Genomic DNA, 27,490 nt, shown 5'->3' with positions numbered 1-27,490 from the left:
TTTTAGTGAATATGGATCTGGCTTTTTCTATTCTTATTTTGATTTCTGCTGAGCTATCGTTGTCTTCATTCTTAAAAGTGCCTAAATATTTGTATTTGCTAACTCGATCGATAATTTCATTGTGTAAATATAAATTTTGGACATTTCTTGTTGATTTCGATATTACCATTTTAATTTTCTTTATGTTCAAAGATAGTCCATATTCTTCGCTGCAGTCTGCTATCTTATTCACCAATGTCTGTAGCTCTTCAAGTGTTTCTGCGATCAGAACGGTGTCGTCGGCAAATCTCAGATTGTTTAATCTAACACTATTTATTTTAATAATTTGATGATGATGATGATTGTTAAAATGTAAAAACATAAGAGAACTAAACTTATTTTCTAATAAAATTACGGGAACAAAAACATACGATATGAGGGTCCAACAAACTCCAAGGCGCTTCCAAGAATGGGTAATCCGTCGGGTCCGGGGATTTTATCGGCACATTCAATAAGATGTCGGCGGGAAACCTTCCAGTAGATGTACCATAGCACTAATGCCGGTAGAAGAAGAAAGACAAACACGTTGGTTGCCGATAAGCTGCCAGTCTGATGGGCTAGATCAGGTCCAGCTGTCGTAGTGGCTGACATTTTTTATCTGAAAATTGTAAAAAGTTTATTATTAATCCTGTTATTATCAATATCAATATATTTTTAATCAAATCACGTTTGGAATGAACAGATGACGTCATCAGAAGACCGGCAAAAGAAACAATAATAAAAGTTATGAGATGAACCCCAATTCAACAAAGAAGTCAAAGGAAATAGAACAAAATGGTGGGATAATATGGAAAACGATATAAAAACTATGAAAATAAGGCAATGGAAAGGTGAATAGAAAACGAATGAAGATGGAGAACGGATAAACAAATGGAACCTAAAACCAAAAGGTAGAAAAATTAGCGCCTACGCAGACGATATTGCCATTATTAAATAAAAGAAATTAGCGAAAAAACTAATAAAAGAAAAAATCAAAATAGGGAATTTAAAAATTTGAAGAAATAGAACAGATTAAATACCTAGGAGTCAAATCAAAACCGGAGAAAGAATGTCAGAAATAACAGAAAAATTATTGACAGCGAATAAAGCTTGTTGTGCATATATATAAGATTATTTAAAAGGAAAGCTAAGATGAACATATGTATAACACAATTACTGGACCAATATTATTGTACGCTGATACAATAACATTGACTAAAAACGATGAAGAGGACTTAAGAATATTGGAAAGCCAAATCATGAGAACCCTACAAAGGGAACAATACAAACGGAAACGGATCACAATGAATATAAAGGCAGAGTAACTACAGATATTAAGAAAGTATGATTGAATATAGGAAGTATGTATGATAGAAGATGATTGAATGAAATCCAGGAAGAAGAGAGAAAACAAAATGATCAAGACTAAAGTGGATGCAAGAAGTTGAAGTAAACTTACAAAACACAGGAGTAAGGAATGGCAGGGAAAGACTTGGGATAGGAAAAAATGGAGAGAATTCGTTAAGAAGATAACCTAATAAAAGGGACTCCTACCAATAAATAGTATCTGGAAAGCTCTTGAGACAACCCGATACATATTGTTTAAACAGTGTTTTCAGATAGAACTATTCACTTTAAATAACTTTTGAACCACTGATTTTTATAAAAAACGATAAATAATATTTCAAGGGGAAGATATTATGCAATATCTAAGCTTGCCGATAAAGGCACGCTCTCCCACCAGTAGGTACAATCCCTTTTTAAATTACTTTCACCCTTTTTATTTGATATTTGCATTCTCCTCTTTCTACTGATTTCAAAAATGTAACACATTATGCTCAAAGTAATTAGGTTATGAGAAAAATAAATACAAAAGCAAGAAAACGGCATTGAAAAAAACATATTTTTTTAACAAAATTTTATTACAATCATTTAGAATAAACATTTCACTACCAAAAATTTTAACAATAATTATTCAAAATGACTTTTGAAATTTTATTAATTTTGTTAAAATTTTGAATAATTATTGTTAAAACTTTTGGTAAAAATTGTTAAAAAAATAATTTTTTTTTCAATCCAGTTTTCTTGCTTTTGTATTCATTTTTCTCAGAAACTTAGCACTCTAAGCATCATGTGTTATATATTTTTGAAATCAGTACAAAGGGGAGAATCCAAATATCAAATGAAAAAAGGTGGAAGTAATTAAAAAAATTAAGGGTGATAAGGGGGTGAGAGGGCGGCTTTCCCTGTAAGCTTAAATATGGCATAATGTCTTCCCCTTCAAATTTTATTTGACAGGTTTTTACGCTTTTTCTAAAAATCAGTGAATCAAAGTTATTACAAACACATAGAAATTGCAAATCTCGATACAAATAACTATTTTAATTATTTTAAACATAAACTTACTGTAACAAACTAGACCAAACCACTATTATTCTCCCCGTTTTTACCACCATTATGTCTAATTGTTCTACTCTCAATGACCTAGAAACCTTGTCTATGAATCTTTTATAAGTAGTTGCCCTACCATGTCGTAGAACAAATATTATTTACATAAAACATGGAGACCAAAAAATATGCAAAAACTATAGAGGAATCACCTTGCTAAATGTGATGTGACATACAAGTTCATGACGGGAATAATAAAGAACAGACTAGCAGGGCACATCGAAAAGATCATAGGAAATTACCAATACTTATGGATTCAGAAAAGAAAAATCGACGATAGACGCTATTCACATAAGACAAATCAATGAAAAAACATAAACACAACATGGAACTGCATATGCTTTTTGTGGATTTTAAACATGTCTTCGATAATCTAAACAGAGGAGAACTAATATGAGATCTAACACGCATAAAAATACCAAGCAAACTAATAGAGTTGATAAAAATGACAATGAATGAGGTACAAGCAGTAATAGATTTAGGCCAAAAGACAACAGAAAAGATTAGGGTCCAAAACGAAGTCAGACAAGGGGATGCCCTGTGTTAACTGAGTTATTTATTACAACTCTAAATTGTGCAATAAAAGAAGTAACAAACAACTGAATAATTAAGAAACATGCAGTGCAACTAGTAGGTTATGAAGATGATATCGTTCTAATAGCCTGGGACAAAACATCATTAATTAAGGCGTTTTTTGAAATAGAAAAAGAAGAGGACTGTACATAAATATGAAAAAAAAAAAGAATGTGTGTGTACTTTGTACGCACGTAAGAAGTTATACTTCTATTATAATATAATTTCAACGAAATAAATATACCTACTTAACAGTTACAATACAAAAAATTAACAATAATTACCAAAAATGAACCAAAACTTAACAATGCCAAATATTAAAAAAAAAAAAGAAAAAAATATGAATCGTCCGGGATTTGAACCCGCAATCTCGCGATTTTTTGATCTCTGGTCCAATGCTCTACCAACACGGCCATCAAGCCGCATGCAACTTACCTTTCAGATATACATAATTATACATCACGGTGACACGTGAAATATAAAAATAGATGTTTTATTATTTTACGCCCAAGGAAGACAAATCCAAAGACACAAAATTATAATAAAAAACCTTTTAAACCACCTTTTTCAAATTGCGCAAGTTGTATTATCCTTATTAATGTTAATAAATGAAATATAAATATTTTGACGTTTCACAATATGACAATTCACTTTTAACTGCAGTGCCTTAAAATTTTGAAAGCACTAGTGCCTTAAAGTAGCATTTTGAACGCTCCTATGGAGTCCTAAAAATTGCATTTTTAACACGTTTGTAGAAAAATATATTTAAAAACACTAATATATTCTTTCCACACCTTTTCTGGACTGATACATACATAAATTAAAACATTTTGAAGTATAACTTCAAAAATATAATATGAAAACTATTTAGAAAGGCAGTATAACTATTAACTAACCTGTGTTGTTTCTCTTCACACAAATTTTAAAACGCAACAACCATACATAACCAAACCGTCAACCGTCCAAACCACAGCTGCGCTACAGCTGCGCTACACCTGCCATATTGGATAATTTTTGACATGTCATTTGAACATCCAATCCTAGGTTTTAACATATAAAAATTCACCCTCATAGCGCGCGTAAAGAAGTATAACTTCAAAAACAAAATACATGAACGCAAGCAGATTCAAGAAAACAAGACTAACACAAATGATAATAGATAATTACATATTTGAGGAAGTAGATACATTCAAATACTTGGGAACGATGATTAGTAGAGATAATGAAAGGATAGAACTGAAACAGAAACTACAAGCAGGAAATAGACCTTACCATAAAAATAAATAATTATTTGAAAGAAAAATAATGAGCAAAATTATGGGAACAAAAGTACTAAATCAAAAAGGAAAGCAGACCCTGATGAACCACGGAATAGAGCAATGGATGGAAGGAGACATCATAGTGAAAGAAGCAAAATCATGAGGAATAAGGTGGTATGGTCATATAAGTAGAAAAAGTGAAGATGATCCCATTAAAGCTATGATCAACTGGATACCCCAATACCCCTTGAGACAAGAGCACGAGGCAGACCGAAAGCAAGATGGAAACAGCAAGTCGAAGACGACTTATGGGAGTTATGGGAATTCAAAAAAGAAAAAAAAAAGAACCGAAATAAGTAGAGAAAAGTAGTGATGGAAACGAAGACACACCAGAAGCTTTGAAAAGGCAGATTAGAAGGAAAATGGACTGATCCCCAACGGATCGTTAAAGTGAAAAACAGCTAATATATGCCACAAAGAAATAGCTTCAGAACAATAGCAGAGAAAAACTGGAGACAGGAAAAAATGAAATGAGCTCTTTAAAATGATAACGTAAGTAAAAGGGACTGATCTTCCCAAGAAATAGTATCTACAAAGGTTTCCACATCGGGGTCTCTTGTCATTATATAAATATAATATATAGTGGACGACTACAAGGGAGAAAAGTTGAAATCGCAAACACATAAAAATTAAAAATTGCAGATATTGATATAAATAACTATTTTAATTGTTTTAACATAAACTTACTGTAAAAAACAAGACCAAATCACTAGCTCGATATTATTCTCCCCGTTTATTTTATTTTACCACCACTATGTCTAATTGTTCTACTCTCAATGATCTAGAAACCTTGTCTATGAATCTTTTATAGTTGCCCTACCACGTCGTAGAACAAATATTATTTCCATAAAACATGGAGACCAACAAGTATGCAAAAACTATAGCGAAACCACCTTGCTAAATGTTATGTGACTGTGACATACAAGGTCATGACAGGAATAATAAAGAACAGACTAGCAGAGCACGAGAGAACACTGAAAAGATCACAGGATATTACCAATATGGATTCAGAAAAGAAAAATCGACGATATTCACATAATAAGACAAATCATTGAAAAAACATGAACACAACATGGAACTGCATTTGCTTTTTGTGGAATCTAAACAGGCTTTCGATATTCTAAACAGACAAGAACTAATATGAGATCTAACACGCATACAAATACTAAGCAAACTAATACAGTTGATAAAAATAACAATGAAAGAGGCACAAGCAGTAATAGATTTAGGTAAAAAGACAACAGAAGAGATTAGGGTCCAAAACGGAGTCAGACAAGGGGATGCCCTGTCAGTAAAAGAAGTAACAAACACCGGAATAATTAATAAAAATGCAGTGCAACTAGTAGGTTATGCAGATGATATCGTTATAAAGCCTGGGACAAAAGATCGTTAATTAAGGCGTTCTCTGAAATAGAAAAAGCGACAAAAAGAAGAGGACTGGACATAAATATGAATAAAACAAAATACATGAACGCAAGCAGATTCAAGAAAACAAGACTAACACAAATGATAATAGATAATTACATATTTGAGGAAGTAGATACATTCAAATACTTGGGAACGATGATTAGTAGACATAATGAAAGGATAGACCTGAAACAGAAACTACAAGCAGGAAATAGACATTACCATAAAAATAAATAATTATTTGAAAGAAAAATAATGGGCAAAATTATGGGAACAAAAGTACTAAATCAAAAAGGAAAGCAGACCCTGATGAATCACGAAATAGAGCAATGGATGGAAGGATAAATCATAGTGAAAGAAGCAAAATCATGAGGAATAAGGTGGTATGGTCATATAAGTAGAAAAAGTGAAGATGATCCCATTAAAGTTATTACCAACTGGATACCCCTTAAGACAAGAGCACGAGGCAGACCGAAAGCAAGATGGAAACAGCAAGTCGAAGACGACTTATGGGAGTTATGGGAATTCAAAAAAGGAAAAAAAAGGAACCGAAATAAGTAGAGAAAAGTAGTGATGGAAACGAAGACACACCAGAAGCTTTGAAAAGGCAGATTAGAAGGAAAATGGACTGATCCCCAACGGATCGTTAAAGTGAAAAACAGCTAATATGTGCCCTAAAGAAATAGCTTCAGAACAATAGCAGAGAAAAACTGGATACAGGAAAAAATGAAGAGAGCTCTTTAAAATGATAACGTAAGTAAAACGGACTGATCTTTCCAAGAAATAGTATCTACAAAGTTTTCCACATTGGGGTTTCTTGTCATTATATAAATATAATATATAGTGGACGACTACACGGGAGAAAAGATGAATTCGCTAACACATAAAAATTAAAAATTGCAGATCTTGATATAAATAACTATTTTAATTGTTTTAACATAAACTTACTGTAAAAAACTAGACCAAATCACTAGCTCGATATTATTCTCCCCGTTTATTTTATTTTACCACCACTATCTTTAATTGTTCTACTCTCAATGATCTAGAAACCTTGTCTATGAATCTTTTATAGTTGCCCTACCACGTCGTAGAACAAATATTATTTCCATAAAACATGGAGACCAAAATGGAGACCAACAAATATGCAAAAACTATAGAGAAACCACCTTGCTAAATGTTATGTGACTGTGACATACAAGGTCATGACGGGAATAATAAAGAACAGACTAACAGAGCACGAGAGAACACTGAAAAGATCATAGGAAATTACCAATATGGATTCAGAAAAGAAAAATCGACGATATTCACATAATAAGACAAATCATTGAAAAAACATGAACACAACATGGAACTGCATATGTTTTTTGTGGATTTTAAACAAGCCTTCGATAATCTAAACAGAGGAGAACTAATATGAGATCTAACATGCATAAAAATACCAAGCAAACTAATAGAGTTGATAAAAATGACAATAAAAGAGGCACAAGCAGTAATAGATTTAGGTCAAAAGACAACAGAAAAGATTAGGGTCCAAAACTGAGTCAGACAAGGGGATGTCCTGTCAACTGAGTTATTTATTACAGCTTTAGATTGTGCAATAAAAGAAGTAACAAACAACGGAACGATTAATAAAAATGCAGTGCAACTAGTAGGTTATGCAGATGATATCGTTATAAAGCCTGGGACAAAAGATCGTTAATTAAGGCGTTCTCTGAAATAGAAAAAGCGACAAAAAGAAGAGGACTGGACATAAATATGAATAAAACAAAATACACGAACGCAAGCAGATTCAAGAAAACAAGACTAACACAAATGATAATAGATAATTACATATTTGAGGAAGTAGATACATTCAAATACTTGGGAACGATGATTAGTAGAGATAATGAAAGGATAGACCTGAAACAGAAACTACAAGCAGGAAATAGAGCTTACCATAAAAATAAATAATTATTTGAAAGAAAAATAATGGGCAAAATTATGGGAACAAAAGTACTAAATCAAAAAGGAAAGCAGACCCTGATGAACCACGAAATAGAGCAATGGATGGAAGGAGAACTCATAGTGAAAGAAGCAAAATCATGAGGAATAAGGTGGTATGGTCATATATGGTCATATAAGTAGAAAAAGTGAAGATGATCCCATTAAAGTTATTACCAACTGGATACCCCTTAAGACAAGAGCACGAGGCAGACCGAAAGCAAGATGGAAACAGCAAATCGAAGACGACTTATGGGAGTTATGGGAATTCAAAAAAGAAAAAAAAAAGAACCGAAATAAGTAGAGAAAAGGAGTGATGGAAACGAAGACAAACCAGAAGCTTTGAAAAGGCAGATTATAAGGAAAGCGGACTGATCCCCAATGGATCATTAAAGTGAAAAACAGCTAATATATGCCACAAAGAAATAGCTTCAGAACAATAGCAGAGAAAAACTGGAGACAGGAAAAAATGAAGAGAGCTCTTTAAAATGATAACGTAAGTAAAAAGGACTGATCTTCCCAAGAAATAGTATCTACAAAGGTTTCCAAGTCGGGTTTTCTTGTCATTATATAAATATAATATATAGTGGACGACTACACGGGAGAAAAGTTGAAATCGCAAACACATAAAAATTAAAAATTGCAGATCTTGATATAAATAACTATTTTAATTGTTTTAACATAAACTTACTGTAAAAAACTAGACCAAATCACTAGCTCGATATTATTCTCCCCGTTTATTTTATTTTACCACCACTATGTCTAATTGTTCTACTCTCAATGATCTAGAAACCTTGTCTATGAATCTTTTATAGTTGCCCTACCATGTCGTAGAACAAATATTATTTCCATAAAAAAATATTAATTTAATTTCAATGCATCGAAAGGTTGCAGGGCATATTTCCGATTAAAATTCATAAAAAAATTGTGTTTGTACAAGTGTGAATGTAGAATGAGTATTGGAAAATGTAAATATGGCGTTTTAAACGTGAAATGTTTGAAATGTTATTTCCTGCTTTCAGAAAGAAAAGTTTTTAGTGTGCAAAGATGCATAAAGAAAAATTTTGGGATGAAAAGCTTTATATTGTCCTAAACATGTTAAAAATAATATACAGTGTGTCAATTTGAAAAAGTACCACCATCTATAATTTGGTCCCTACAGAAAATCTAAAAATATACAAAAACACGTCAAATTTATTCGTAAGAGTTATTTATTCAAATTTATCCGTGTCTATAATCAATGATTACATCAACCCTCTAGCGAGGGCGGACACAACCCCCAAAATATTTATTGAAAAGGGGGGTTCAGTGATACCTCGTTTTAAAGGTCGTTCAACTACGTTTTCAAAAATATTACATACATTATATTTCCTTCAAATTTTTTGAAAAAATCAAGTAGAGCCGTAAAGACCTGAAGGTTCAGAACTCCAAATTTTTTTGGAGTATTGAACTCCAAATTTTTAGAGTATTGGAGTTTTTTGGGTATTTTTGGAGATTTTTTGTAAAAATCAAGTAAAACCGTAAATATATTAAGTGTCGAAGAAGTAGGAGTATTGAGTCCAAGATTTTTCCAAAAGTACTGAAAAGAAATATAATGTATGTTTATTGCAGTCACTGAAGGTGGATATGAGCTATTACCTCCGATTTCGTTGAACCTCCGATTTGCTGAAAAATTGGTGAGGATATCTCAAGGAAAAATGTGACATAAGGCCAACTTGCGCTTTTACCCTGGGGTGGGTGCCACCCCTTCTAGAGGGTGAAAATTATTTTATTAAAAATAATCCCATAATTCAATAGAGGGACAAATTCTAAGCAAAATTGGTTATATAAAGTTATTAAAATAAATAAAACTTTTGAGTTATTAAATTATATCAAAGATTTTAATTTTTCGTGAGAAAAATGCATGTTTTTAACCGATTTTTCATAAATAACTCAAAAACTATAAGTTTTAATAACAAAGTTATTATTACCAAAATTGAAGCTAATAAAAAATGAAATAAACCTCTTATTCAAAAAACCTTTTAATGTTAACTGAAAGTGAGTTATAGGTAATTGAATGTATATTCTATATATAAGCTAGAGGCATTTGAGATGTGGATCTATCGACGAATCCTTAAAGTTCCCTGGACCGCAAGAATAACAAATGAAGAAATCCTGAGAAGAATTGGTACAGAACGACAACTGATGTGCACAATTAAACAGAGAAAAACGGCATACCTGGGACACATAATTAGAAATGAAAGATATCAGTTTCTGCAAACCTTAATTGAAGGAAAGATCGAAGGAAGAAGGGGAGTGGGCAGGAAGAAAATGTCATGGCTCCGTAATGTCAAACAATGGACAGGACTAAAAAACATAGAAGACCTAATACATACTGCAAGGGATAGAGAAAAATGGTCAAACGTGATCGCGAACATCCATTAGTGGATTGCATAAGAAGAAGAAGAAGAATGTATATTTTTTTAGGCGAGTACCCATGTCTTCAGTATTCAAGCTTAAATAACGGGAAAATGATGCATTCTATAACATAAACTTATTAAACATTCGGCAAAGTACTTATCAATATCTATCAAATGAGTTCTCGAACAAGTTGATAGCATTAAAATTTATGCTCCAAAAATGTTTCATAATTTATCTTTTAAAATTTTTTTCAAAAAATATTATTGTTCTTTTTTAAATAATTTCGTTAATAAACTGTCGAAACCCAAAAGACTCCATCATTAAACAAATAAATGTTTAAAAATAATAAAATCTTTGGATTTCTTGGTTCGGAAGCAGATTCTCTCTTATACCTATTCCCCATCCTTCTAAAAATTGCAAGGAAAAGGGTGATGAATGTAGAGACATGGGGAGTCTACATAGTTGCACTCCACAACATATCAATTCACCGAGGTAAAGATCAACAAATCTGCTTCCTAGTACTCGATACGTGAGTAAAACCGTGGGTAGATAAAAGGCATTATATTAAATTTCGATTCAGAGATCATTACCATCTTTCTATGGACCATTTCGAACTCTTTTGTTCTCGTCAGGAAAGCATATGCAATGATGCTCTGTATCATCATTGATGACAGAGCATCATTGCATATGCATTCCTGACGAGAACAAAAGAGTTCGAAATGGTCCATAGAAAGATGGTAATGATCTCTGAATCGAAATTAAATATAATGCCTTTTATCTATAATCAGTGGCGGCCGGTCAGGGTCGGCAGGGTCGGCAGTGCCGACCCACACATTTATAGATATATTTTTTTTAATATTTGTATCTGTGAAGTAAAAAAAATCTGTCAGATAACACAGACTAAATTTTATTCATGGTTTTTAAAAGGAGTTGATCAATCCGAGCGTTAAGTGATCCCTACGCATAAAAGACTTCTCAAAAAATGAATGATCCGAACCATTCATCTGACTTTTCGGCTAGCCGTACCCAACTCTCCGTAGCTTGACGATTTACACGTAAAACTCAACGAAATAACAAGTCGATGAGCAAGCGAAAGCGAACATACATACATTCTCTCCGTGGGTTAAGCGCCAGGTACGGCACTTTTAAATCTGCCGGTCGGTGTTTCATTTGGAGCATCGCATCGGCAGAAATTGTCAAAAATTATCACGCCGTTTTACGTCGTTTGATATTGTAATTTTTTTAAGTTGTCAGGAATTATCATTTAGTGGACATGATGGATCGAAACATTTGTTAAAAATCAAAGTAATTATAGAGAATTCATAAAATTGTTTTAGAAATATTTACTTTCTGATTCAAAGTGTATTCGTAATACAGAATGAACTAATACATATAATCAAATAGTTACATTTTGAATAACGTTATTGAATCTGAGACTTAGAAAACCATTTGCTTTTCGCTGGAAGTAGATGAAACTTCTGATTATCATGTCATTCACAATTATCAATTATTGTTGTTCGATACGCGTTACGTGGTAATATTTATGAGAGGTTTTTAGGTTTTAGAGACGTGAGTAAAAGCAATACGGCAGAATATATTTTTGGTGTTTTAAAGAACAGATTAATAGTTATTTATGATATAAGTGTTAAAAGTACACATTTAAGGCACGCATGTGAAAGTTTGCAGAATGAGCGATAGCGAGTTCTGCAATTCACATGAGTGCCTTAAAAATATACTTTTTAACACGCATATCATACAATATTTTTTCTACAAACATAATTACAGGACAATATCTACAAAAACTTTTACTTGAACGTGACTGACATTCCATTTTTATATTTTTTTGACATTACATCAAAATTGTCTATACGGTCAATACGAACTGCAGTGCCTTAAAAATATTTTAAAGCACTAGTGCCTTAAAGTAGCATTTTTAACGCTCGTATGGAGTGCTAAAAATTGCATTTTTAACAAGGTTATAGAAAAAAATTTTTGATATCAAAAATAAATTGGTAGGGCAAACTGGGGCAATCTTATGACGGCGTTGCTGTGATGTGTGGTGAACTGAATGGTCTCCAGGCAAAAGTTAAAACTATTGCATCACAAGCTTTATTTACTCACTATACTATGATGCGCATATAATGAATTTAGTTTTGCATGTTACGTGTAAAAAAATAAAGAATATCGTCTTTTCTTGCCAGTTTAGCTCACGGATTACTGCTTTAGAACAAATTTGTTTCGAAAAAACAGCGAACAGTTTGTCAAATGCGATGAAATTTTAAATCTCGGTTAGTTTTATCTAAGCTGATTATCTCTAGTAGTTTTAGTATCTGTAGCAGATTTTCGTGAACAGTTTTTGAAAGTTTTTGATTTTATTATCGATTTTGAAAGCGGCGATACCTCGATCCGTGAAGCAATCGGTTTGAGAACTTTATTAAATGATTACTCTTTTAATATTCTTTTAAATATTTTTAAGACAGAGTTGGCCCAAAATATTCATTGTTGTTTAAAATCAGTCAACTAACATTATTAATTCCAAAAATAGAATACGAAAGCTGGTGCAAAATCTCAGAGATTTCCGTAATGATAGTAGTTTCCAATATATACGCAGTGACGTTTTGGATTCGCTTGATATTTCCGAACCACCCCAAAAAAGACACCGACATGATACATATCTTTAAAAACGAGTAGGTATATCTTGAAATTTTGGATACCTACTATTATATGCAAATAGATTTGCTCGTTTTTCGAATTTTGAAGATTTGCAAATTTTTGACCTCTTTTACGATTCAAAATTTAAAAGTTCCCTTTGCCAAAGAATTTCCAAGATATTTATTATTACAAGTTCAAGTTAGGTACTTAAAAATTATGCCGATCGAAATATTTTCAGAAAGTGGGATAAGTTACAAAATATGTATGTATAATTCTATGTAGTAAGTACTGCAATTCATTACAACAAACTGTTCACTGTTTATCAATTTTCTTATTACCACCAATTTCTGCCTCAAATAAACGGGTTTTATCTTGTCTCAAAAGAATCAACATGTATTGTCGAAACACCATGAAACAAAAGAGAATGTCAAGTACATCAAATAAAAAAAAACAAAAACCAACAAAATCTCCTGTGAAGCGGTAACGATTAATCTTATTTGGGAAGCTAATTAGGAGGTGATTTTCGCGATTTTTTTACCAAAAAATAAAAGGGGTCAACAATATTTTGAGCGTAACTCAGTTACTTTTAATGTTACAAGTTTTCTTTAAAAACAAAAATAAACCTTTTTTTAAACACTTTAAAAAAGGTGAAATGAATTTTCCCCGAGAAGTGCTCCGTTTTTGGGTTATGATGATGATTTAAGCCTTTTAGTTTGATGGTATACCTATATGAGGAGACAAAAAAACCTTGCCGACCCTGTCTCCAAGGCCACGAGCCGCCACTGTCTATAATTCCATTAATTTTTAGGATATCAGATTCACCTAAAAACCATTTGAAAGTTAATTCCAAGGGCAATTAAATGACGTTGAATTTAATCTTTTAAACCCCTTACTTTTTTTAAATAAAAGGTTAAATGTCCCCGGTTACATGGTTCTCGCAGCAAAATTTAAGCTTTAAACGTTTCTATCTCGGTTATTTTTTACCCCACAGAAATAATAAAAAAGGTAAAATATTTGACACAGAAAAAACTAAAATTTGGTTATATATCATTTTATACGTATATTAAGTATTTTTGGAGTTATTATCAAAAGAAAATAATAATTACGATAATTTTAAAAATTCTGATTTTTTTAAACTCTACCTTTCAAAAATTTTCATTCTAAACCGGTCAAAATTGTTGAAATCATTACTTATGCTAATATAAATAAATTATTGTAAGGACTACTCTAAATTTTAATTTTTGTGGAAATGTCGTATGTTTTATTTTTCACTTTTTCCTAAAAAATTCGGAAGGTTTCTCTTATTTTCATAATAAATTGCTTAATTTTAATGTTATTGACCTCTTCTGAAGCTCAATTGATAGGTTATCCGAAGTGCTTTGACAAGTGCTTAACAACAGATTTTATAAAATGAACCGTTTTCCCGTTAGATAGCTTGAATACTTAGATTTGAGTACTCGTCGAAAAAAATTAACATTCAATTACCCATAACTCACTTTGCCTTAACATTAGTTTAGTTCTTTAAGTGAGAAGTGTATTCAATTTTTTATTATTTTCAATTTTGTTGATTCTACTCGTCCAAAAAAATTTACATTCAATTATCCATAACTCACTTTGACTTACCATTAGTTTAGTTCTTTAAGCGAGAAGTGTATTCAATTTTTTATTATCTTCAATTTTGGTGATTATAACTTTTTTGTAAAAGCTTATAGTTTTTGAGTTATGCATGAAAAATAGCTTTAAAGCATGTATTTTTATACGTAAAAATAAAATCTTTGATCCTCAATAACTCAAAAAGCATTGATTTATGTTAATAACTTTATATAACAAATTTGGTTAGAATTTGTCCTTATATCGATTTATGGTATTATTTTTGATAAAATAATTTTCACCTGCGAGAAGGGGTGGCTTCCACCTCCAAGGTAAAAGCGCAAGTTTGCATCATATCACATGTGTTGCTTGAGGTATCCTCTAGCTACTCAGCAATTTTCATGAAAATCTATGGAGGTTCTACTTATCTCCTAATTCAAAGTCTACCCTATGCCGATGTGTGCTTTTATCTTGGAGGTTGTTCCCATCCCTTCTTAGGGGTGGAAAATTTTTTGGTTAAAATTACTACGGAATTTGCTAGAGAACCTAATTTTAAGCAAAAACTGTTCTATATATTTTTTTGAAAACTCAATAATTTTTGAGATATTCGTGGTTGAAAATTGGCCATTTTCACTGAAATATAATACCTTTTCGAACGGTTTTTTGCGAATACGTTAAAAACTATGCATCTAACAAAAAAAAACTATATTAAACATTTTTGTAGGCTATAAAAACAAAGAGACACTTGCCTTCATAAATCTTCTAATTATAATACAAAAAAGAGATATGGTAGGTGAACATAGTTTGTTTTTTGGTACATTCTCAAATTGGTGTATTCAACTTGAAATAACAGAGAAACGGTCGATTTTAGGTGTATATTGCTACTAATATCTTTTGTAGTGCTTGAAAAGACCTTTAAAATGAGCTATATAAAAGGTCCATTATATTAAACCTAAGCGAGATATGATGCAAACAAAATTGATAACTAATTTTAAACCCCATCCACCAAAATGTAAATGCATCATTTTCCTTTCACAATACCTTTTATTATAGTATTATTTCTATGTTCAAAAAGTTGGACTGGATTAAAATGAATGGTTTTTGAAAAAAATAAGATCAAATTATAGAGCGCATTTTTAAATTTTCTTAAAAATCTAGCTTTTCCTCCATGTAACTCGAAAAAGATAAGAGATACAGTAATGAAAAATAAAAAGAAAATTTTTATCTGAAAAAGCCCTACATTTTTGTGTGGTATCTTTTTTTTCGTATCTCTTATCTTTTTCGAGTTACATGGAGGAAAAGCTAGATTTTTAAGAAAATTTAAAAATGCGCTCTATAATTTGATCTTATTTTTTTAAAAAACCATTCATTTTAATCCAGTCCAACTTTTTGAACATAGAAATAACACTATAATAAAAAGTATTGTAAAAGGAAAACGATGTATTTAAATTTTGATGGATGAGGGGTTAAAATATACTTCTCATTTCTTCTAAAAATACATTAGTCCTCAACTTTTTTTGCCGAATATCTCGCTTAATTTGAATGTAATCGACATTTAGTATTGCTCATTTTATAGGTCTTTTCAAGCACTACAAAAGTTATTAGTGTCATTATACGCCTAAAATCGACCGTCTCTCTATTATTTCAAGTTGAATACACCGATTTGAGCAAGAAGCAAAAAAAACAAACTCTTCTTAGCTACCATATCCCTCTTTGTATTCTAACTAGAAGATTTATAAAGGAACGAATCTCTATGTTTTTTTATAACTTACAGAAATATTTTATATAGTTTTTTTGTTAGATGCATAGTTTTTAAGGTATTCGCAAAAATCTGTCCGAAAAGGTGTCATTTTTCAATGAAAATGGCCAATTTTCAACCACCAATAACTCAAAAGGTATTGATTTTCAAAAAATAATTATAGAACAGTTTTTGATTAAAATTAGGTTTTCTAGCCTCTTCCGTGGCTATTTTACCTAAAACATTTTTCACTCCCGAGAAGGGGTGGGAACCACTCCCAAGATAAAAGCGCACATGGACATAGGGTAGAATTTGTTTCTTGAGCTATTCCCTACTTACTGTGAAAATATCAAGTAAATCGACGTAGTAGGATGGAATTCGGAGCCAAATAATCTCATTGACTGCCCTAATAAGACTAATAAATAAAATTATTAAAAAAATGTTTGACTTACCATACAGTATAAAAACTAGTAAATACCAATGTTGCCTATACAGGCTCTTTTATACAATGAAAAAATAATCTACTAACAATGTTTCATATAAAGCCTCTTTTATGTAATAGAATGATCTACGTAAATAGACTGAATTAATAATAAACAATCCATTTACTTTATATCTTTAGGAAATAATTAAATATTCTGGATATAATTTTATATAATGTACTATTTTAATTTGACTTAGTAGTGTAAAACAATGGTATCTTAATAACCTAATTATTTATATAAATGAACATCCCTGTCATTGCAAAGGGCTAATTGCTAATAGACTAAGAGGTGAAATTTCTTAATCATTTTAGGCACGATGGGACCCTATAACTTAAATAGTAGAACCTAAAAGAAAACGTTTGAACACTGTGCCGTCACTTTTCAGTGGCACATGCGTCGACAGTGGCGCATCAAACTTTCCACTTATGGACGGGATAAATAAATTAAAAGTTAACAGAACTTACTAACAGAATTAAATTTTTTTTTAAGTTCTATGTGATTAACACATAGGATTCATCGTGATTTTAACCCACCACCCCCTTCCCCCTGCCCCCAACATCAAAAACTTCATTTTCCGTTTTTATTTTTTTTTGGTGGGATGCAATCAATTTTAAAATTTCAAAAAATTCACACGCATAGTTGAGTCTTTTATAAAACATGCCTATTTTTTTATAGATCCATAGGTAGAGTGTACATAACCTCAAAAAATTAAAAGAAATTTTTTTTTTTCAAAAAAGCGTATAACTTTTTTTGAGGAATAGCTGCCGGTCTAATTTTTCCTTAATCTTGTGTGTTTTATCAAACATTATATTTTAAATTTTTTTTAGATTTTTCCGTAACTCTCCCCACCTTTAAAAATCCGAAAAACTGTTTTTTGGGGGGTTTTGGGGGATTTTCCCTATTTTGTAGACTTTATAATATATCAAATCAATTTTGTTTTTATAGGTTATATGTAACTTGAAGTAACTGAGTTCTTTAGAATATTTAAAAATCAGAAAAACACGTTCAAACCCCCCAAAACCCCCTTAAAAAACAGTTTTTTTGATTTTTGAAGGTGACCAACGTTACAGAAAAATCTGAAAAAAATTAGAAATATAGTGTTTGATAAAATACACAAAACTAAGAAAAAATTAGACAAAAAAAGCTATATACTTTTTTTCAAAAAAAAAAAAAATTAAAATTTTTTTGAGGTTATGTACACTCAACCTACAGGTCTATAAAAAATAGACGTGTTTTATATAATCCTTAGCTATGCGTGTAAATTTTTTTAAATTTTAAAATTGATTGCATCCCACCAAAAAAAAAATAAAATCGAAAAATTAACTTTTTGATGGTGGGGGCAGGGAGAAGGGGGTGGTGGGTTAAAATTACGATAAATCTTATGTCTTAATCACATACAACTTAAAAAACTGAAAAAAATTAAATTCTGGTAATTAGGGAGGGTATTTTTTAATTTATGTATCCCGTCCATAAGTGGAAAGTTTGATGCGCCACTGTAGACGCATGTGCCACTGAAAAGTGACGGCACAGTGTTCAAACGTTTTCTTTTAGGTTCTACTATTTAAGTTATAGGGTCCCGTCGTGCCTAAAATGATTAAGAATTTTCACCTATAGCGGCTCTTAGTCTATAAAGGAAAGAGAAGATAAATACACTCATCGGAAAATTCGGTAATACTTACACAAAAACACTAATATGCAAGTAAGGCCCATAACACTAATTAACCATAATACACCGACGGATTTCAATACGAAGTTCAACTACGATTTTATCCCTTATGCCTTTTTTTGTACTAAAACTGTAATATTATGAGATACGAAAAAAAGGAAAATTTTGAGGTGAAAAAGGTTCTTTTTTCTGAAAATTAAATTTTACTTATTTTCCGTAAATCTTCAAAGTAAAATTTCTAGTTGTCACAACCTGCCGTTATGGATTTTTTTGCAGGATCTTTATCGTGAAAATCAACAAATTTTATATGAAACTGACCTTTTAACATTACATGTTTATTTATTTATTTTATTTAGCGTATGGCTACATCACAGGTTCATATATATACATATATATATATATATATATATATATATATATATATATATATATATATATATATATATATATATATATATAAATTACAAACAACAGTAAATACAAAAATATTCTACAAACAAACATCTAGATTATAAATAGACCAGGGCGCATCTGTAAAAATATTGGTACATTTGGACGTTGAGAGGTGACTCAATTTTTTTTGTAGAAATTGCTTGAAAATAAATCAAATAATAATATTTGAGTTATCCTCCCTCTCAGAAAGGTCCGGAACATTGTTTAAATAATCAAAATGTCAAAAAATTAAGGAAAAATTCGATTTTTTTCTTGGTTTTTTTATTATAACTTTAAAAGTGTTGATTTCCGAGAAAAGTTGTACTGACATAAAAGTTGCATAATTAAATTTCCTACAATATAGAATTAGTTAAAAATTTAAAAAATAGTCACCCTTGTTGCAAAATAGCAATAATTGTGAAAAAAACATACAAAAACAAGTAATTGCATTTTACGTTTTTCAACCACTTATGCTACACTTAGGACCTTCATATTTCACCCTGAGAAACTTTTGTGATACAGTAAAACAATACTTTAAATTTCATTAAGATCGGTTCAATGGATTTTGCAAAATAAATTTTGCAATCCAGCTTTCGTAAAAAAAATTCATTTTTTCAAAATGTTACAGGACTGAAAATAAAGCAGATAGCAAGTTGAACATTTTTTTTTCATATAGAAGTGTACTGTACCTTTTATTTGCAATTTTACAAAATTAAAATCGATTAACACCACGGCGTCAGGAATTTTTTTTAAATAAACATTAATTATTGGTGCTCCGCGCAGGACAGCGGATAGTTTGCTCTGATTGGGCATTCCAATGACCTTTGATAATGACTGATACATTTTAATTTTTATTACATTTCGATATAAATAAATAAATTTGTTTATTGCAAAATAAAAACACATACTCTATCTTTTGAAACAACACTTTTATTAGCAAAAACTTTCTTTGTTCATATATTTTAACTTAAATAATAAAAGTTTATTATTTTTAAACATATGCAATTGTTTAAATAATATTTTACAAACAATAATAAAATTAGTTTGATTTTTGTGGAATTAAAATATTAACATACAACAAAATATAGAGTAAGATAATAATATATTAGATAATGATTGGAAGAAATTTTGGTGGAAATCAACTTGTGTGAATCGAACACCGCTGTCCTGCGCGTAGCACCAAAAATTATTGTTTATTTCAAAAATTTTTTGACGCCGTGGTAATTAATCGATTTTAATTTTGAAAATGGCAAATGAAAGGTACAGTACACTTCTATAAGTAAAAAAAATTTCAGCTTGCTATCTGCTTTATTTTCAGTCCTGTAACATTTTGAAAAAATGAATTTTTTTTGCGAAAGCGGGATTGCAAAATTTATTTTGCAAAATCTATTGAACCGATCTTAATGAAATTTACAGTATTATTTTACTGTATCATAAAGTTTTTCTGGGTGAAATATGAAGGTCCTAAGTTTAGCGTAAATGGTTGAAAAACGTAAAATGCGAATACTTGCTTTTGTATGGTTTTTTCGCAATTATTGCTATTTTGCAACTAGGGTGACCATTTTTTAAATTTTTAACCAATTCTATGTTGTAGGAAATTTAATTACCCAACTTTTATGTCAGTACAACTTTTCTCGAAAATGAATAGTTTTAAAGTTATAATCAAAAAACGAAAAAAAAAATCGAATTTTTCCTTCAATTTTTGACATTTTGATTATTTAAACAATGTTCCGGACCTTTTTGGGAGGGAGGATAACTCAAATATTATTATTTGATTTATTTTGAAGCAATTTCTGCAAAAAAATTTGAGTCGCCTCTCAATGTCCATCTCAAAACAGATGCGCCCTGGACTAAAATAGATTCGATTGACTCTTTTGTAGCAACCAGGAAATCCGAAGGGTTGCCGTTATAGGATCTAATCGGGCATTCCTCTACCATGTATTTTACTGTTTGCCTTTCGGCGCCGCAGTCGCAATTTGGTGATTTTTCCCCATCTGAAAAGTGAGTCGGAACATCTGCCACAGTTCGTCCTTATTCTATTGAGTGTGGTCCAAATTCGTCTCGGTTGGTTGAAGCCCTCAGGTTTGCTTGTAATACATGGCATGTTCCAGTTAGCTGGTGCAGCGTTATTATCCCATTGTTCTCTCCACCGTTCAGTTACATTAAAGTTTTGATCTACTAGCCTTTTTGCTGTTTTTAGAGGCGGGTGTCTTGAACGGAGCCTATTTATGTCTCTGGTGGAAGTTCCGACATGGGAAGCGGAGCTCAGGATCAGTATTGATTTTTGTAAATTCTCTGACAAGGGCATGTTCCCGGCGGATGGGTGGTGGAGCTATATGACTCAAAGCTGGTAACCAGTAAGTGGGCGTGGCCTTGATTGTGCCCGATATAGTTCGCACATGTACATGTTTAGGTAATAATTAACACACTTAGAGCACCAGTAGCCCTCATACTAACATTTTTAATAATATTACCAATACTCCTCTATCGATTCGTAAAATGGTATCTTCTTCTTCTTGTGGTGCTTTCTCCTTTAGCGGAGGTTAGCGACTACACTGGCAAATCTGTCTCTGTCCAATGCGGCTCTAAACAAAGATGTTGAATCAAGGCCGGTCCAGTCTCTGATATTTCTATGCCATGAAATCTGGCGCATACCGGGACCCTGTTTTCCTTCAATCTTACCCTGGATGATCAGTTGCGCGAGGCGGTATTTTTCGTTTCTCATTATGTGTCCCAGGCAGCTAAATTTTCTGACTTTAATGATTTTCAGCAGTTCCCTATCTGTACCTATTCTCCTCAGACCATCTTCGTTGGTGGTGTGGGTTGTCCAAGGTATTTTCAAGATTCTTCTATAAAGCCAGAGGGTCAAAGGCTTCTAACTTGTTCATCAGTGTTGTGTTGAGCGTCCAGGCCTCCGTTCCATACAAAAGTATTGTCCACACATAGAATGCAGAAAACGACATCTAAGGCTGATACTAATGCTACTGTTACAAAATAAGCTTTTCATTTTTATAAACCCCTGTCGGGCTATCTGTATTCTCGCCCTTACTTCTAATTTGTATTGGCTTACGTATTCAAGCTGTTGGTGTTTCACATATATTGGAAGAGGTAAATTTTAGTTCCTTGATATTTTCATAACTTTGGTTTTCGCAGTATTGATCTTCATTCCCATTTTTTCACAACTCTCAGTAACCCTATCCAACAGTGTCTGCAGACTATGGTCCGAATCAGTCATTAATACCGTGTCATCTGCATATCAGATGTTTACTCTTTGACCGTTTATCCTGATTCCTTCTATAAAGTGCGATAAAGCGTTCGGAAATATTACCTCAGAGTAGACGTTAAATAGTATGGGTGATAACACACAACCCTGTCTAACACCTCGTTGTATTTCAATTGGCCTCGACGTGTTACCATTGGTCTTTATGATTGCTGTCTGATTCCAATAAATAGCCTCTGTAATGTTAGAATCTTTTTTGTCGACTCCGATGTCGTTCAATCTTTCTATTAAGGTTTTGTGCTTCACCCTATCGAACGCTTTCTCAAAATCTATAGAACAGACAAAAAGGTCTGCTTGCTGATCTTTGCATCTTTGTGCCAGAGTTTGAAGACAGAATATTGCTTCTCGTGTCCCCATACCTTTTCTGAAGCCAAATTGTTCTTGACCGGTGACCTTGTCACATCTTTTATATATTCTGTTCTGTATGATTCGCAAGAAAAGCTTCAGAATGTTATTTAATAGACTTATAAGGCGGAAGTCCTGGCATAATTTGGCGTTCTTCTTTTTACGCAGTGGTATGAAGACGGATTCAAGCCATGTTTTAGGGATCGCCCCTGTATTGTAAACATTATTAAATAGTCCAAGACGAAGGTCTAAGTTTTCCTCGTTGATTAACTTCAATAGCTCAGCTGGTATTTCATCTTTTCCTACAGATTTGTTGTTTTTTAGTTGACGTAGAGCATATTCCAATTCGGACTGTAGTATTGGAGGACCTTCGTCGTTTTCTTTATTTAATGTAGGAGGTTCTCTGATGTCATAGAAGAGTTCCTTTATATAGTCTTCCCACATGTTTATTTGTTCTTTAGGACTTGAAATCAGTTTGCCTTCTGCGACGATTAGATTATTTGGTCCTTGTGAGTATGTAGTGCCTGTGAATTCCTTGAGTTTCTTATGAAGATGGAAGTCATCATGTTTTTTATATAAGTTTTCGATCTCTTCACAATGTTCTGTTATTCATTTTTCTTTTGCAATTTTTATTTTATGTTTAATGGTTCTATTTATTGCTTTGTACATTGCTTTGTGCTGTTTGCATTTTCTTCTTTCATCCATTAAATCCAATATTTCCTCTGTCATCCATCTTTGCTTCCGTGGTCGTTGTTCTGTTATAATTTCGGTTGCCGTTGCAAGGGCGTGCCTGATTTCCTCTCAGTTTTGTTCTTTATCTTGTGCTCTGTCTTCTTTGTTGGTAATTTCTTTAAGTTTGTTGTTCAGCTGCTTTTCTGTTTTCTTTTTGGTTTGTTTATCATTGAGTTGTTCGGATATGCGTCTAATAGTCTTCTTTTGTGGTGGTTTACATATATTTTTAATCGCACTTCCATTTGCGCCACTACTGGATTATGATCGGAACCAATGTCAGCACTAGGGAAAGTTTCTACGCTTTTGAAAGAGTTTGGGTACCTTTTATTGACAAGAATAAAGTCAATTTGGTTGCGGACGCTGTTATGTTCTCTATCCTGTGGGGACTTCCAGGTATATAACCTTCTTGGTGGTAGTTTAAACCAGGCGTTAGTAATTACATACTTATGTTGCTGACAGAATTCTATCAATCTGTCCCCTCTGTCATATCTCTTACCTAGTCCCCATTTGCCAGCCACTTGCCACTTCTAGCACTGGTTCATCCCCAACTTTAGCGTTCAAGTCTCCCATCATAATGGTTATTTCAGTTTTTCGAACTAGTTTAATGATGGTTTCCAATTCTGTGTACCAGTGCTCAATTTCAGAATTTGATTTATCAGCAGTTGGTGCGTAAGTCTGGATTATATTTATATTCATGGGTTTTCCCTGAAGTTGTTTCAGTATTATGCGGTCAGAATGGGGGACAAAATTTATTACTTTTTCAGCGAGTTTCTTAGTTAATACTATTCCTACTCCGTTTCTGTGGTCTTTGTCATTGTTTCCGGAGTGGAATAAGGTTCCGTTCGCGGTTGCACATTTTTTCGAGTGTGGCCATCTCGTTTCACTGATGCCGAGGATTTGTATCTGTAGGCGTTCGATTTCTAGAGTCGCGTTGTCCAATTTTCCTGCTTCAAAAAGAGTTCTACATTCCAGGTCGAAATTTTGAGGTTTTTAAGGTAATGATTCCTCCCGGGGATTCCTAGTACCCTCTGGTTATATAAAACCTGCCGGGGACTGAGGGCCATTATATTTGAGTTATCTGCCATGTAGTTGTCCTGGGAAAAATAATGGGGTGGTTTTCCCTTTGCCTTCCTTATGTTTTCTTTCAGGGTTGACTCCCTTAACCATGTTGCTCCAGTTTTGAGGCGCCGGAGACCCGCCTTAAGATGGTATAAAGGAGAAAATTGTCGCAGCACATGCGATTTTCTTTACAAAATAAAATTCAGTTTTCACGCTAGGAAACCCCACAGTTTTCACATGTTCTATTCTCCTTGATTTCATCTTTCAGTCCTCTCAAAGGCATAAGGATAAAATCGTAACGGAAAATCCGCAAGCGATAGAGCAGATAGAACGAATAAGCAAGCGACGTTAATGGTAGCCAGACTCTATCTATCTATCTAATCAGCCCTACACATCAATCCTTGGATATAGACCATCTCTTCCTTCTTCCATGCCTCTCTATCTTGGGCAATTTGCATCCATTTTGACACAGTCGTGTTTCTTCAGGTCATCTGATAATCGCATTTGTAGCCTTCCCCATTTTCGTCAGTGGTTCCAGGTCTTCAATGTGTAGTCGTCTTAGTCCATATTTCATCGTTAATAAAAATAAGCCAGAAAATAACTGATAATTGGTTATTTGTGACCAGACAGTAGTATACAAACACCGTACTTTTTCAAGTGCCATCTCCGCGACGGAGGTCGGCAATCATCATAGCTATTCGGACCTTGGAGACGGCTGCTCTGAAAAGTTCGTTTGATGTACATCCGTACCATTCTTTCAGGTTGCGCAGCCACGATATTCTGCGTCTCCCTATGCTTCTTTTTCCTTGAATCTTTCCCTGCATAATGAGTTGGAGCAAGTTGTATCTCTCTCCACGTGTAATATGTCCGAGATATTCCAATTTTCTGGTTTTAATTGTATTTAAGACTTCCATTTCTTTATTCATCTTTCTCAGAACCTCTTTGTTTGTGACGTGTTCTGTCCATGATATTTTTAGAATTCTTCTATATACCCACATCTCGAATGATTCCAGTTTTTTCATTGATGCCGCATTCAAGGTCCAAGCTTCCATTCCGTAAAACAGAGTCGAGAAAACGTAGCACCTAGCCAACCTTATTCTTAGCTCTAACCTTAGATCTCTTGTGCAGAGCACTTTTCTCATTTTGTTAAAATTCGCTCTAGCCTTTTCTATTCTAATTTTAATTTCCTGGAAGTAATCATTTGTGGAGTTGATCATTGTTCCAGGATATGCATATTGGTCTACTTGTTCGACGTTGGTTCCGTTTATGAGGAGATTCTCGTTATTTCTTTGAGTTTTAGATATTCTCATAAATTTTGTCTTCTTGATGTTCATTGTTAAACCGTATTCTTGGCTATATGTCGCTTTTCTGTTAACCAATCACTGAAGATCTTCAATATTTTCGGCTAAGACGACAGTGTCATCCGCATATCTAATATTGTTAATGGAAACTCCGTTCACCTTTATTCCAGCTGTTTCACCCTCAACAGCTTGTTTTAGGATCTCTTCCGAGTAGGCATTAAAGAGAACTGGAGACAATACGCATCCCTGTCTCACCCCACGTCTAATTTCAATTTCCTCTGACAACTGTTCGTTTACACGTACTTTTGCTCGCTGCTTATAGTATAAATTAGATATGATCCTGAGGTCATTGTAGTCTATCTTCTTTAATTTCAGGACATTCATTAATTGTTCATGTCGTACTTTATCGAAAGCTTTATTGTAGTCAATAAAACAGACATATATATCTTGATTGACGTCTAGGCACCTTTGTATTAGGATATTAAGTGAGAAAAGAGCTTCACGCGTTCCTAGGCCTTTGCGAAACCCAAATTGTGTATCATTAATATCTATGTCCAATTTATGATATATTCGGTTATGGATGATTTTCAGTAGCAACTTCAGCACATGGGACATCAAGCTGATGGTGCGGAAATCGGCGCATTCTCTTGCGTTTTTCTTTTTGGGGAGACAAACAAAGATCGACGTTAACCATTCTTTGGGTAATACGCCTAATCTGATATAACACCGTACAGGTGTTATAAAAAAAACAATTTCATTCTTCTGCTTTAGGGTGTGTCCGGCGATCTTCCATTTAAGCTTTGCTACTTGGGTTGACACATCTTTCACATTATTTGTTTTCTTAAGGATTCATTCGTTTCCTTTCCTGTCTGATAATTTAATATTCAGCATTGGTCTCTTTATGGATCTTTCTCTCTTTGCTATTTTTTCCATATTTTCCTTTGTAAACGTCCATGTCTGAGAGCCATATATGAGTACAGGGAGTATAAATTGATTAAAGACTCTTGTTTCTACGTATTCGGAGTTATTTCTGTTCTTTAGAATAGAAGACAGTTTTTCGAATGATCCCAGGCCAATCTTATTCTTCTCTTTATTTCTTCGGTCTGATTTTCTTTAGTTAATTTAGTGATTTGTCCTAGAAACTCTTTTACTTGTTCCATTCTTGTTTGTGCCACTGTAATTATTAGTTCTTCTTATTGATTGGTCATGGTTTTTGTTTTACTGTAATTCATCTTCTGTCCTATCTTTGTCGATTCCCTATCTGGTTTTTTAATCATTTTTGGTAGTTCTTCACTTTTTTCTGTTATTAATACAATATAATCAGCATATCGTAAGTGAGTCAGATGTTGCCTGTTTATGGTAATACTCAAGTCATCCAAGTGCAGTTGTTTGAACAATTGAACACATCTTATAGCGCGTGGTTGATTAGCTTGGGCGAGATGGTATCTCTTTTTCTTAAGTTAAGGATGATTAGAAGTTAAGTATATTTTCTCGAGCTTTGAAGAAGCTGCATCAAACATCGGTCTAAAAATAAATGAAGACATGGTCGTCTCAAAACAAGAAGGACGGCGTATAAGGCAAAACGTTATTACATATAAACGATCATAACTTCGAAATGGGTAAAGAATTCAAACATCTATGAGCAATAATCACAAATGACAACAAAATAAAGCTAGACGTTGAAACGCGAATGATGGCAGGAAACAGATCTTTCTTTGCAATGCAACATCTAATGAAGTCAAAACTTCTTTCACGAGGTGCAAAAATCCAGATATATAGGACCATAATACGACCAGCAGTCACGTATGGAAGCGAAACATGGACGCTAACAAAAAGAGAAGTAAATAAATTGTTGGTGTGGGAACGTAAAATCTTTCGAATGATAGAACGTAAAATCTAGTCTGATATATAAAGGCCAATAGACTCAGATGGGCAGGGCATGTGACACGTAGTAACGACAATCGCCTTATAAACAATGTGTTTTGGGAAAGGCCAGATGGAAGAAGGTCTGTACGAAGGCCTAGAAAAAGGTGGAAAGATGCAGTCAAAGAAGATCTGGAGAAAA

The 27,490-nt window shown here is 32.9% G+C and overlaps 1 protein-coding gene across 2 annotated transcripts in view; it reads right to left on the bottom strand.

Moving 5' to 3' along the window:
• The window catches only part of LOC114329394 (cytochrome P450 4g15), a 33,364-nt gene extending 24,759 nt beyond the window's left edge, over window positions 1-8,605 (bottom strand). Inside the window, exons 1-2 of one of the 2 annotated variants that reach the window (XM_028278482.2) lie at window positions 8,437-8,605; window positions 411-637 (exon numbers count right to left, since the gene is read on the bottom strand). In XM_028278482.2, coding sequence (XP_028134283.1) covers window positions 411-630 — 220 coding nt within the window. In that variant the 5' untranslated portion in view covers window positions 631-637; window positions 8,437-8,605. Of the gene's footprint in view, window positions 1-410; window positions 638-6,713; window positions 6,881-8,436 lie in introns of those variants that run through there. The other variant, XM_028278481.2, reaches the window with a different exon arrangement.
• Window positions 8,606-27,490: the final 18,885 nt, after the last annotated feature.

This window comes from Diabrotica virgifera, chromosome 1, assembly GCF_917563875.1.
Source record: "Diabrotica virgifera virgifera chromosome 1, PGI_DIABVI_V3a".
In the NCBI taxonomy this organism is placed as follows: Eukaryota; Metazoa; Arthropoda; class Insecta; order Coleoptera; family Chrysomelidae; genus Diabrotica; species Diabrotica virgifera.
Note: the sequence above shows the minus strand (reverse complement) of the source record. Positions and strands in the feature narration are given on the sequence as shown.